The sequence below is a fragment of the Myxocyprinus asiaticus genome, chromosome 47 (genome assembly GCF_019703515.2).
Source record: "Myxocyprinus asiaticus isolate MX2 ecotype Aquarium Trade chromosome 47, UBuf_Myxa_2, whole genome shotgun sequence".
NCBI lineage: Eukaryota > Metazoa > Chordata > Actinopteri > Cypriniformes > Catostomidae > Myxocyprinus > Myxocyprinus asiaticus.
Genome location: NC_059390.1, coordinates 13672267 through 13686969, shown reverse-complemented (window position 1 = coordinate 13686969; position 14703 = coordinate 13672267). Strand labels below are relative to the sequence as shown.

The 14703-nt window shown below is 43.2% G+C and overlaps 1 protein-coding gene across 4 annotated transcripts in view; it reads right to left on the bottom strand.

The window, feature by feature from the left end:
• The window catches only part of LOC127436903 (ATP-binding cassette sub-family C member 9-like), a 66192-nt gene extending 52565 nt beyond the window's left edge, over window positions 1-13627 (bottom strand). For 3 of the 4 annotated variants that reach the window (XR_007896481.1, XM_051691405.1, XM_051691406.1), the window contains exons 1-5: window positions 13478-13627; window positions 2691-2859; window positions 2122-2263; window positions 1120-1241; window positions 512-678 (exon numbers count right to left, since the gene is read on the bottom strand). Coding sequence is in view for 3 of the 4 variants with exons in the window: in XM_051691405.1 (XP_051547365.1) it covers window positions 512-678; window positions 1120-1241; window positions 2122-2263; window positions 2691-2835 (576 nt within the window). In the remaining variant the exon portion in view is untranslated. Of the gene's footprint in view, window positions 1-511; window positions 679-1119; window positions 1242-2121; window positions 2264-2690; window positions 2860-12824; window positions 12847-13477 lie in introns of those variants that run through there. The other variant, XM_051691407.1, reaches the window with a different exon arrangement.
• Between the last annotated feature and the right edge of the window lie 1076 nt (window positions 13628-14703).

Below are 14703 nucleotides of genomic sequence, written 5' to 3'. Positions count from 1 at the left end.
CGCTGGCTATTTTGATCTACCAGCTTCACCAGAAAGATCACGCTGGTCAACCAATTTTGCTGGCGAACAGCTTGGCTATTCTGGTTCAGCAGCTAGATTAGCGCTAAACCAGCAATAACCAGCCTAAATCAACCTAGACCAGATTGCAAATTTGTGCTGGTCTTTTCAGCAGGTTAGTCACTCTCGTTACAGTTATAAAACTAAGTACAATTAATTTTGTTAGAACTTTACTTTAAATTGATTAATCAAATTAGAACCACATACAGAATTTTTCAATTTACATATAATCATTTAGCAGACACAATTATCCAAAGTGACTATGAGCCAATAATATGCAGTATCAGACTGCCAAGTTTCAAAAGAAAGTTATAATAGTACAGAAGCTAAAGTATATCTAAGAAATGCAGAAAAGTAGAGAAAATAAATAATAATGTGTAATTTATCTAAAAAAATAAAAATAAAAAAAATATTATTAACTTTTTGCTCATTTATTAGCATCAGGTGAACTCACCCTGACTCTAATGACATTGATCTCAACGGCCATAAGCAGGCCGTACAGCACCACCAGCAAAGCTGTGATACAGAAACGCAGATACTGCACCCCCAAACTCGCCTCTGCAAATTTCCACAACTTTATCATCTTGGTAATGAAAGCCAGAATCCAGTAGATGAATAAGGCTGTTATAAAAAGAGTGAAAAATAAGATGATGTAAGATGAAAAATGAAAGATGCACAGATGAAAAATTTGGCCTCAATCTCATAAAGAATCTCAAAAACATAATCTAGTTTTGAAAGTGACTGAAAATATACAGTATGTACTGAATATAGACTGTGATCTATACATAAGCAGTTGATTGTAATAATTTTAGGTGTATTTGCCTTTTATTTAACAATTTTCATTTGAATATAATATAATGTACCATATCACACCACAATACCATACCGTACAGTACCATACCATACCATACCATGCCATAACATACCAGTAAACAGTTCTAAAAGTGGGTTGTATACTATGATTCATTAATAATGTCATACATTTTAATTAAGAACAACCACAAAAATATATGATGCTTATTGGAATTGCTAACATCACAATTGTAAAATGCAATGACCTACCCAGCAGTAGTTTGGGGAAATTGGCTGTTTCTATATTATGGTAATAGACAACCGATGTGGTGGCTGCTATGAAGCCCATAAACGCTGGCATGAAGAGGTGCAGGTGATTTGACTGCATCTGCCTACAATGAGCCATTTATCCACAAAAACATACACATAAATGTAGACACGTCATAAATACACCAATAAAATGAACAAGATTGAGCATCCTCATGTTGTGTGTTTATATCTCCATATGTAACAGTAGCCTATGTACAGTAATGTGTGTTTTTTTTTCTTTTTTGTGGATTTTCTCCGCTTTTCTCCCCAATTTGGCATGCCCAGTTCCCAATGCAGTCCTCATGGTGGCGTAGTGACTCGCCTCAATCCAGGTGGCGGAGGACGAATCTCAGCTGCCTCCGCGTCTGAGACAGTCAATCCGCGCATCTTATCACGTGGCTTGTTGAGCGCGCTACCGCGGTGACCTAGCGCATGTGGAGGCTTCACGCTACTCTACGCAGCATCCACGCACAACTCACCACGCGCCCCACCGAGAGCGAGAACCATATTAAAGTGACCACGAGGAGGTTAACCCAACGTGACTCTACCCACCCTTGCAACCGGGCCAATTGGTTGCTTAGGAAGCCTGACTGGAGTCACCCAGCACGCCCTGGATTCAAACTTGCGACTTCAGGTGTGGTAGCCAGCGTCTTTACTTGCTGACCTACCCAGGCCCCAGTAATGTGTATTCTTTAACAAAAGTCTGACTTGTTTATATTTATCCCTGTTTTAACCCACTGAGGCACATTCTATGAAACTTAAAACCCCCTGAGAAAGCTGACACTGTCAAAGTGGATGTACACCATGGGGCATTATACAAAATATCCATGTTTTACAAGATCATCTATGCTGCTAAAGCTGTCTGATTTAGACAACACTGCAATTTTATTAGATCTTAGTGAGGTCTTTGACAGCTGAAATCACTTGGGTTGTCTATTTTGTTTGTGTGTGTTTAAAGCTCACGTATTTGAGACGATTCCCTCGGCAATCTCACACACATGCACAAACAGAAGTGTGAAGGTAAGGATCCAGCGCAGGTTGTGGCCAGGGAAGTGCAGCCATGTATTATGATGGATCTGCACCTTTGAGCTCTGACTACCCCACCCTGGAAACAAACACACACAACTCAATAAATGATCACATCAATATTATTATTATTATTATATCTCTCTTTATATCATATATTACTACAGTAATATAATATATAGCTAGCAATTATTTTTCTCTAGGAAACTGTTCATGTTGTCAGCACTCTGTATCTGTCTCCAACTGCCTTGTTAATTGACTGTTTTTCTTCTATTTGGCTAATAGTGAGATAATTTTGTGTATTGCTATAGGAAACATTTTCTCATTCTAGGACTGAATGAGGAATAGCACTGACACGATTATGACATCAGCCTAAAAGATTTCGAAAAACTGTGAAATTTAGGAGGCGTCTATTACAGTAAAGGCTCCTTAGGAAACTGATACAGATAACAAAATGAGTTGGCCAAACTAAGTCTTGCACAATTTCTAGGAAACGGCATTCATACCAATGAAAAGGATAGGGAAGGTGATGAAGAGAAGAAACACGTGTGGGACGAGGTTGAGGGCATCCACGAAGCAGCCATTGTCCAGGACCCCATTGTCCACGCTGTAGGCATTACCCCTGTCGTTCCCACAAAAAGACAGGTCCATGTCACCTGATTGGGCAAAAGGAGCCTGGGGGTGATAAAGCAAACAAACAAACAGTTGTCAATTGTTGGCTTGGATGATGGATTTCACTATATTGCAAACACTCAATGTAAATAAATGAAGACAGTCATATAAAAACATGCAGTCACTTATAAACTGATTTTGACTTTCAATCTACAGAAAGACAATCTGGCTGCAGTCATTATTGACATGACTGAGAGGTGTGATAAAGTTTGACCCCATGCTACAGTAAAAAATCAGTATAAGAGCAAGATTAACAAACCCTCTCTAGGGAAAGTGACTGGCCTTTACCCTCTTCCAATTCATTTGCAAAGTTGTTTCACATCTCATTCAGAAGAGCTGCATTATATAACATGACAGCAGACTGTAATGTTTGTTTGTGGACAATATACATTATATCCACAGGTAGATTAGATTATAGTTGACAGGCCTAAATATGAGACTCATCAAAAGGTTTTTTTCACTTGTTTTTATTTTTTTCATTTATATATTTTAGGTAAATAAGAAACATACATATTTGAAAAACATTTTACTTGGATCATTATTACTTTGTATTATCATTATGACAGATATTAAGTTAACATTGTCCAGGTTCAGCCACTTCTGTTGGTTTTTGTTTATCTTTTTGTGGCGGAATTCTGACACTCATGTTTTGTCATGTTGTGTGAACACATGGCTTTGTTTGGTTTTCATTGCCACGTGTTCTTGTGTCTTGTCATTTGTTGAGTGTCAGGTTTTCATTGCCACGTGTTCTTGTGCCTTGTCATTTGTTGAGTATCTGGTTTTCATTGCCACGTGTTCTTATGTCTTGTCATTTGTTGTGTGAGTTCACTTGGCTTTAGGTGTGTTCAACATCATGCAGCGCTGCGCAGACCGTTACGTGCTGGACTTGAAGCAGTGCATGTCGGTTAGTCATTTTGTATGACTTGAACCGGCGTCACCGCCGCATCACCGTTACGTATGCCATCAAAGTACCACGAGAGCGATTCGAGAGCAGCCGGCTGGTGCAGCCTTTGCAGTTGCTCAAAAGGAGCTGCACAAGCTCTGATGACAACACAGCTCATTCACCACTGGCCAGACTCACAATGTGACAACGGTTACACGTGTTTCAAGGGCTGCGTTCCCAATTGCATACTTCACATACTACTTTTACTACTTCTGCTATGTCAGCCTATGGCAAAAATAAGAGCAGTGTGGTTGTAATGATAAGTCAACGGAGTTGAGATCCATGTGCAGCTTTAATCATAATAGATGTAGTAATACAGACAGGCAGGGGTACAATCACCAGCAACAGTACTATCAAAGGAAATCCAGAGTGGTAGTAAATAAACAGGCAAGAGGTCAGGGCAGGCAGCAGACAATCACAGGTTATACCCAGGAAATCAAGGCAGTAATAGTAGGCAGGCAGCAACGGGTCAAGACAGGGTAAATGGACCAGGATCATACACAGATAATACAGAAAACTCAAAGAACACTTAGAAATGTCAGCCAGGGCAAAACAAGACTTCGCAATGACAGAGAATGAGACTTAAATAGCTGAATAGATTGGAAACAGGTGATCAGGTAATCATTGCCAGGTTTATATACAGTGCATCCTGAAAGTATTCACAGCGCTTCACTTTTTCCACATTTTGTTATGTTACAGCCTTATTCCAAAATGGATTAAATTCATTATTTTCCTCAAAATTCTACAAACAATACCCCATAATGACAACATGAAAGAAGTTTGTTTGAAATCTTTGCAAATTTATTAAAAATAACAAAATGAAAAAAATCACATGTACATAAGCATTCACAGCCTTTGCCATGACACTCAAAATTGAGCTCAGGTGCATCCTGTTTCCACTGATCATCCTTGAGATGTTTCTTCAACTTGACTGGAGTCCACCTGTGGTAAATTCAGTTGATTGGACATGATTTGGTAAGGCACACACCTGTCTATATAAGGTCCCACAGTTAACGGTGCATGTCAGAGCACAAACCAAGCCATGAAGTCCAAGGAATTGTCTGTAGACCTCTGAGACAGGATTGTATCGAGGCACAGATCTGGGGAAGGGTACAGAAAAATTTCTGCAGCATTGAAGGTCCCAATGAGCACAGTGGCCTCCATCATCCATAAATGGAAGAAGTTTGGAACCACCAGGACTCTTCCTTGAGCTGGCCGCCTGGCCAAACTGAGCGATCGGGGGAGAAGGGCCTTAGTCAGGGAGGTGACCAAGAACCCGATGGTCACTCTGACAGAGCTCCAGCATTTCTCTGTGGAGAGAGGAGAAACTTCCAGAAGAACAACCATCTCTGCATCACTCCACCAATCAGACCTGTATGGTAGAGTGGCCAGACGGAAGCCACTCCTCAGTAAAAGGCACATGACAGCCCACTTGGAGTTTGCCAAAAGGCACCTGAAGGACTCTCAGACCATGAGAAACAAAGATTGAACTCTTTGACCTGAATGGCAAGCGTCATGTCTGGAGGAAACCAGGCACCGCTCATTACCTGGCCAATAACATCCCTACAGTGAAGCATGGTGGTGGCAGCATCATGCTGTGGGGATGTTTTTCAGCGTCAGGAACTGGGAGACTAGTCAGGATCGAGGGAAAGATGAATGCAGCAATGTACAGAGACATCCTTGATGAAAACCTGCTCCAGAGCACTCTGGACCTCAGACTGGGGCGAAGGTTCATCTTCCAACAGGAAAATGACCCTAAGCACACAGCCAAGATAACAAAGGAGTGGCTACGGGACAACTCTGTGCATGTCCTTGAGTGGCCCAGCCAGAGCCCAGACTTGAACCCAATTGAACATCTCTGGAGAGATCTGAAAATGGCTGTGCACCGATGCTCCCCATCCAACCTGATGGAGCTTGAGAGGTCCTGCAAAGAAGAACGGGAGAAACTGCCATCATACTCAAAAAGACTTGAGGCTGTAATTGGTGCCAAACGTGCTTCAACAAAGTATTGAGCAAAGGCTGTGAATACTTATGTACATGTGATTTTTTTCGTTTTTTATTTTTAATAAATTTGCAAAGATTTCAAACAAACTTCTTTCACGTTGTCATTATGGGGTATTGTTTGTAGAATTTTGAGGAAAATAATGAAATTAATCTATTTTGGAATAAGGCTGTAACATAACAAAATGTGGAAAAAGTGAAGCGCTGTGAATACTTTCCGGATGCATTGTACGAGGATTATAGGAAATGGAGTCCAGAGAGTTAAAGTCAATCCCCAGATGATGGAGTCCTCTGGTGGTGAGTGGGAGGAACAACAAAGGCAGAATTCATGACAGAGACCCCCCCCCCCCCCGTGAGCGGCTCCTGAAGCGAGGAGGCAGTCAACCCCAGGATCCAAAGAAACCAGGGCAGATCAGGTAGACAACCTAGGAACCAAGGAACCCAGAGCAGATCAGACAGTTGTCCAGGAGACCAAGGGAGCCAGAGCAGACCAGGCGGATGGCTATGAGACCAGGGATACCAGAGCAGGTCAGGTGGATGGCCAGGAGACCAAGGGAGCCAGAGCAGACCAGGCAGACGGTCAGGAGATCCAGAAGACCAGAACAGATCAGGCGGATGGTCAGGAGACCCAGAAGACCAGAGTGGATCAGGCGGACGGCCATGAGACCAAGGGGACCAGAGCCGATCAGGCAGACAGCCAGGAGATCCAGAAGACCAGAACAGATCAGGCGGATGGTCAGGAGACCCAGAAGACCAGAGTGGATCAGGCGGATGGCCATGAGACCCAGAAGACCAGAGCAGATCAGGCGGTTGGCCAGGAGACCCAGGAGGCCATCTCAGGGTAGAGACTGGATCAGAAGGCCTGGCTGATGACCACAGAGCTGAATCAGGGTCAGGAGGCCTGGGAGATGACCCCAGATTAGAGACTGGAGCAATGGAAGACTCTGAGGGTGGAGCCGTGGTAGGCGGAGCTGTAGGAGGCTCGAGGGGCAAAGCCATGAAAGCTAGACCCGTGGCAGGCTCGAGGGGCAAAGTTGTAGAAGGCAGAGCCGTGGCAGTCTCAAAGGGTGAAGCTGTGGAAGGCGGAGCCGTGGGAGGCTCGAGGAGCTGAGCCATAGAAGGTGGAGCCATGGCAGGCTCGAGGGGCGAAGCTGTAGAAGGCGGAGCCGTGGTAGGCAGAGCTGTAGGAGGCTCGAGGGGCGAAGCCATGAAAGGCAGAGCCGTGGCAGGTTCAAGGGGCAAAGTTGTAGAAGGTGGAGCCGTGGCAGACTCAAAGGGTGAAGCTGTGGAAGGCAGAGCCATGGCAGGCTCGAAGTGCGAAGCTGTAGAAGGCGGAGCCGTGGCAGGCGGAGCCATAGGAGGCTTGAGCGGCGAAGCCATGGAAGGCAGAGCAGTGGGAAACTCAAGACTTAGAGTCCAGGATGACTGGGAAATGACCTCAGTGGTCGTGAACATGAGCAGAGTCTCGGAAAAGACCTCTGTGGTCATGGGCATGGACAGAGACTCAGGAATGATCTCTGTGGTTGTGGGCATGGACTGACACTCGGGAACGACCTCTGTGGTCGTGGGCATAGACAGAGACTCGGGTATGACCTCTGTGGTCGTGGACATAGACAGAGACTCGAGTATGACCTCTGTGGTCGTGGACATAGACAGAGACTCGGGTATGACCTCTGTGGTTGTGGGCATGGACTGAGACACGGGAACGACCTCTGTGGTCGTGAACATAGGCTGAGACTCAGGAATGACCTCTGTGGTCGTGGGCATAGACAGAGACTCGGGTATGACCTCTGTGGTCGTGGGCATGGACTGAGACTCGGGAATGACCTCTGTGGTCGTGAACATAGGCTGAGACTCGGGAATGACCTCTGTGGTCGTGGGCATAGACAGAGACTCGGGTATGACCTCTGTGATTGTGGGCATGGACTGAGACTCGGGATCGACCTCTATGGTCGTGGGCGTAGACAGAGACTCGGGTATGACCTCTGTGGTCATGGAAATGGACTGAAACTCGGGTATGACCTCTGTGGTCATGAACATGGGCTGAGACTCGGAGACAACCTCTGTGGTTGTGAACACAGGCGGAGACTTGGAGACGACCTCTGTGGTTGTGAACATAGGCTGAGACACAGAGACGACCTCTGTGGTCGTGAACATGGCTGTGACTCGGAGACGACCTCTGTGGTCGTGAACATGGGCTAAGACTCGGAGATGACCTCTGTGGTCGTGAACATGGGCTGAGACTCGGAGACGACCTCTGTGGTCATGAACATGGGCTGAGACTCGGAGACGACCTCTGTGGTCGTGAACATAGGCTGAGACTCGGAGACGAAAGCCTTTATCCTCCTCCGGGAGGCCAAAGTTGGCGGTGCAGGCTCTGGGACAGACAAGGCTGGCAACTCAGGCTCTGGGACGGATGAGGCTGGCAACTCAGGCTCTGGGATAGACGAGGCTGGCAATGCTGGCTCTGGGATGGATGAGGCTGGCAATGCTGGCTCTGGGACGGACGAAGCTTCCAGCTCGTTGGCCGTGGCAGGCATGGGCATTGGCTCGTTGGCCGTGGCAGGCGTGGGCGTTGGCTCATTGGCCGTGGCAGGCGTGGGCTCGTTGGCCATGGCAGGCGTGGGCTCGTTAGCCGTGGCAGCCGTGGGCGTTGGCCGTGGCAGGCATGGGCTCGTTGGCCGTGGCAGGCATGGGCATTGGCCGTGGCAAATGTAGGTGTTGACAATTTGTGGGAAAGGCTTTTCGTGGCCCTACGCACCGATATCAGTGGCGGAAAATTCAATTTGGAGACAAGGGTCGTGAAGGACCTCAAGGCTGGGGCCGCGGAAGGCAAGATTATGACATGGCGTGGAACCAACTCAAACTTGACTGGAACATAGTGTGGAGCAGGCTCTGGCATTGCTGAGACATGGCATGGAGCAGGCTGAGGCATGGCTGTGACCTGGCATGGAGCAGGCAGAAGCATGGCTGTGATATGGCATGGAGTAGACTCAGGCTTGGCTGTGACATGGCATGGAACAGGCTGAGGTGTTTCTGAGACACGGCATGGAGCAGGCTGGGGCGTGGTTGTGACATGGCATGAAGCAGGCTGAGGCATTTCTGAGACGTGGCATGGAGCAGGCTGAAGCATGGCTGTGACATGGCATGGAGCAGACTCAGATGTGGCTGTGACATGGCATGGAGCAATACCTTGATGAAGAGAATGCAGTTGATCTCCGGCATCTTTGCCTCCTACTGGATGTTCAAACGCAGCACAAAATCATTGGAGGAAGTAAAAGAACGAAGAGAATGTTGTTCTGTCGCAATCCAGTCTAACGCCTTACCGGTAAGCAGCGAACAAACAAAGGTAATGCAGCTCTCAACGGTGGGGTATAGTGTGGGATGTTGATTAACAAACCGAGAACATTGGAGCAGAAATCCCTTACATTTTGCTGGTGATCCATTGAATTTCTCAGGAAAAGCAAGGCATGGGTTAGTGGTGAATGTGCTAGGTGTGGCTGGGTAAGCTGCTGGATTGGATGATGAGGCTGAAGGGTTTGGTGTTGGTAAACGGAAACTTTGCAAAGTTTTAACAAGCTCCTCTGTTAATGATGACAGCCGGTCAAGCTGTTGGTGGTGTACGGCCAATACATCCGCTTGTGCTGAGACCTCGGTGGTGAGTTGCAGAAAAGCCGCTGGATTTGTTTGTGGCGAAGTCTTCTGTAATGATAAGTCAACGGAGTTTAGATCCATGTGCAGCTTTAATCATAATAGACAACAGACAGGCAGGGGTTCAATCACCAGCAACTGTACTATCAAAGGAAATCCAGAGTGGTAGTAAATAAACAGGAAAGAGTCAGGGCAGGTGGCAGACAATCACAGGTTATATCCAGGAAATCAAGGCAGTAATAGTAGGCAGGCAGCAACGGGTCAAGACAGGGTAAACGGACCAGGATCATACACAGATAATACAGAAAACTCAGAGAATGCTTAGAAATGTCAGCCAGGGCAAAACAAGACTTTGCAATGACAGAGAGTGAGTGTGAGACTTAAATAGCTGAATAGATTGGAAACAGGTAATCAGGTAATCATTGCCAGGTATGGGGATTATGGGAAATGGAGTCAAGAGAGTTAAAGTCAATCCCCAGGTGATGGAGCCCTCTGGTGGTGAGTGGGAGGAACAACAAAGGCAGGATTCATGACAGTGGTAGTACGCCATTACCATGGTGTTTGTTCTGACGTCTCCAGTTCAGCAGAAACTCTCACAACTCCATGTATTTATAACTGTTCATCATGTTTATATCATGCTATATTATGTTTGTCATAGTCATATCATATTTATTCATAAAAGAAAATCAAAATGATTAAAATACTGACTACTTTATTGATATTAAAATAATACAGGCTTTTATTGGACTTTCTTCTTATACAAACAACAGGCACTGTATTAAGCAGCACATAAACCTTTTCAAATGAACAATGTTTCTGGTTATTTTCTGTAAAATTCAAACATCGCGTAATCTTCCGTGAATGGTGTAGGTTCAGCAGATGACGAGAAGCGCAAGTGTCCAGCTTGACGGCTCTCTTTTCAACTCCTCCTCCAACTGCAATTGGTAAATCTCGCCGATCGGCGAATCGAGATGCAGTGCAAGTCGAACACACCTTTTGTGTTTTATCATTATCATGTGCACTAGTGTCAGTTCAGTAATGAGTGATACCCTGCCCCTTTGTTACCTTGTTATTAGTTAATTTGCCTCACCTTCTTTCCCTCGTTACCCTCCTCATTTTCTTCCCTATTTAACCTCCATTGTGTTTTCTGTCCCGGACTAGTTCGTTGTTGATGTTTCCCTGTTTAGGTGTGTGTCTGTTTGCTCCTGCTCTAGAAGCCTCATTCATGTTCCCCTGCTGTCATGGCCCATTTGGCTCTGGACCGCACGGCCTGTGGGGCTTCCATTCTCCAGCACAGCCGGTCTTATTGACTCCCTGCCCTGGGACTGTGTTTTTCCCCTTCTGGGTAGTTTTGTTTGTTTTTGTTCATTTTTTTATGAATAAAACCCATTCCCTTCTACTCTGCGCTTGAGTCCTCACCTCTCTACTCCCACACCTGACAATCACTTTACAATGAGGTTCAATTTGTTACCATTAATTAATGCGTTAGGTATCATGAACTAACAATGAACAATATATTTACAGAATTTATTAATCTTAATGTTACTGTAGTTAGTGTTTTTTTTGTGTGCGCGTGTGTGTGTATTAGTTCATGATGCATTAACTAATGTTAACATAAAACTTTTGATTTAGAAAATGCATTAGTACGTTGAAATAAACATTAACCTAGATTAATAAATGCTGTAAAATTATTGTTCATTGTTAGTTCATGTGAACTTGTTAACAAATGTTAACAAATTAAACCTTATTGTAAAGTGTTACCCGGTATAAATAATGCCATACTGGCCACACCCCTAAAACACTTGGTCTTGTAGAAAACCACAATATGTCCTCTTTATTAAAAACTGCACAACAGTAGACAAAAATGAATGGCAGTCTCATCTGTTTATAGAGACCTGGGTGAAGTGAAATGAATTAGAAATTAAAGCCCATGACAAGTGCATTAAAATAGACTACAATATAGATACACTGGTGGCCAAAACTTTGGAATAATGTACAGATTTGGTCTTATGGAAAGAAATTGGTACCTTTAGTCACTAAAGTGGCATTCAGCTGATCACAATATATAGTCGTGTATAGTATATAATGTGAAAAATTACTATTACAATTTTATAAAAAAAAGTTCAGAACTTCTTAAACTACTTCAAAGAGTTCTCCTCAAAAAATCCTCCAGGTGCAGCAATGACAGCTTTGCAGATTCTTGGCATTCTAGCTGTCAGTTTGTCCAGATACTCAGGTGACATTTCACCCCACGCTCCTGTGGCACTTGCCATAGATTTGTCTTGTCGGGCACTTCTCACGCACTTTACAGTCTAGCTGATCCCACAAAAGCTCAATGGGGTTCAGATCCATAACACTCTTTTCCAATTATCTGTTGTCCAATGTCTTTGTTTCTTTGCCCACTCTAACCTTTTCTTTTTATTTTTCTGTTTCAAAAGTGGCTTTTTCTTTGCAATTCATCCCATAAGGCCTGCACCCCTGAGTCTTCTCTTTACTGTTGTACATGAAACTGGTGTTGAGCGGGTAGAATTCAATGAAGCTGTCAGTTGAGGACATGTAAGACATCTGTTTCTCAAACTAGAGACTCTGATTTATCCTCTTGTTTAGTTGTACATCTGGCCTTCCACATCTCTTTCTGTCCTTGTTAGAGCCAGTTGTCCTTTGTCTTTGAAGACTGTAGTGTACACCTTTGTATGAAATCTTCAGTTTTTTTTTTTTAGCAATTTCAAGCATTGTATAGCATTCATTCCTCAAAACAATGATTGACTGATGAGTTTCTAGAGAAAGCTGTTTCTTTTTTGCCATTTTTTACCTAATATTGACCGTAAGACATGCCAGTGTGGCATGTCTTTGCACACTGTGGCAGCTCAAAAACAAAGACAATTTTAAGCTTCATTTAACAAACCAAATAGCTTTCAACTGTGTTCGATATAATGGCAAGTGATTTTCTAGTACCAAATTAGCAATTTAGTATGATTACTCAAGGATAAAGTGTTAGATTGATGGCTGCTGGAAATGGGGCCTGTCTAGATTTGATCAAAAATGACTTTTTTCAAACAGTGATGGTGCTGTTTTTTACATCAGTAATGTCCTGACTATACTTTGTGATCAGTTGAATGCCACGTTGGTGAATTAAAGTACCAAAATCAGTACATTATTCCAAACTTTTGGCACTCCCACTCACTGCCTCACTCATAGATGTGTCAAACACTGCTGTTCATTATTTATTATAAGTTACCACCCACTTTGAAAATTATTGAAAGCCTGACCTCTGATTTCTGACCGTTATAATTCTGCGCATGAATAGTAAATAAAACAGAGTAAAACCAACATTGACAGTTGTATAAATAATACATATTAAATAATCACTTACCAGAGTAACTTGCTTTAACACGTTTTCATGTCCGTTGTCTGGTGTTGGAGAGAGCACCGTATTTCACAGGGAATATTATTTTTAGCTGCGGTGCATCAGCAGCTCATGATCTCTCTCGCGCGCGCTCACTCTTTGGTCGGATTTCCAAACATGAACAGGAATGTTGGCATGAATTTACAGACCATTTTGAGAAGATAAAGATCTACTTTCACGCTATGGCTATGTCTGTCTGGATATGGTATATAACACAGAGTCGACTCATTCGGTAATGTTTCTATTTTGCATCGCTTTTGACATTAAAGTAGCACATATGGTACGTTTTAGTTTTTTCTCACGTCTGTCTTTCTAAAATAAGTTTAACTGACAAAGAAGAAAAAAAGAGATTTGTATTTTGACCTTGTTTTGATGTTTTACAGTAGAGCATCGCATCACTCGCAGTGAATCATATTCATTCAGGGATTCGGTTTATAAACCGTGCCGTAAAATGTAATTACAATGCAAAGCAATTATAATGGACATATACCTTCATAAATCAGATAAGGCAGTAAACATCCTTCAGGATTAACGCTGATGTGCGTTGTAACAACTGCTATTGTGTGAATGAATTTACAGTCAAATGCAATGTGCCAAACCAGTCACACAGTCACACTCACCTATATGACCGTGTCCGGATGTAGCTTATGCCATCAGTGCATGTAGTTACCCTGCTCCGACATCATCGGTTATACATTGATTATAATGGTGGATGAATCTCGGTGTCCTTGCGGTATTGAAGAAAGCGCGTAGAAGTCCTTCGGCGTGATGTTGCTATGGCGTCAGATACAGAGGAGGCATGCCGGTGCGCGAGCGCGTCTCCTCTGATGTAGGTCACTTTAAGAAAAACGGAATCATAACAAAGATTTGCAGGCTCAGATTAAAATAACATTAGAAGGTTTTACGCACTGCTAGGTGCATTATATTATTCAGATTAAAGAAGAATGGGTTACTAGAAACATTGGCGTTGGTCCATTGTCTCTCGAAATAACTGGAAATGATGCACAGATTGTAGAATTATTTTATGATTTTAATTAGATTTTATTTACGGGCTAAGGACCAGGACCCTGTTGCAATAAAATACTAAAGGAATGATAGTCACTATTAATACAGTGGGCTACACTACTGTGTCTCAAGCAGGTCAGCTGTAGTTTAGTAGTGTGTTTGTCTTTTTATGACCCTCAACATTTTTTTACCCTGTCTGGCACTACCACACAGAAAAAAGACTCAAGATGTCTCTATTACCCAAGTCTCTTCTGAGAGTTGTGGTTTCCAACATATATGCAGTATATACTGTATATACTGTATTTAACAGTATATATATATATATATATATATATATATATATATATATATATATATATATATATATATATATATACTGTATATATAACATTATTATACTATTGCTTATTTAAAATTATAAAAATTGTTTCAAAAATGACTTAAAATTACAGGTTTCCAACGTCGTCTGTCTCTCGTGCTCTTCAGTCTACACGGATGCATACATCTATTTCAAGCCCGCATCTGCAACACATCATCGCTCGGTTACAGGTATACAGTAAATATGCTAGTTATCAACTTAAACTGAAAACCTGACAGTGTTGAGACAAACAAATGTAGATGTGGTAACTACTCAAACCAGCCTGTCTGGCATCAACAATCATACCACAGTCTAAATCACTGAGATCAAATTTTTTTTCCCATTCTGATGGTTGATGTGAACATCAACTTAAGCTCCTGACCCATATCTGCATGATTTTATACATTACACTGCTGCCACACGATTGGCTGATTAGATAATCTCATGAATAAGTAGGTGTACAGGTGTACCTAATAAAGTGGC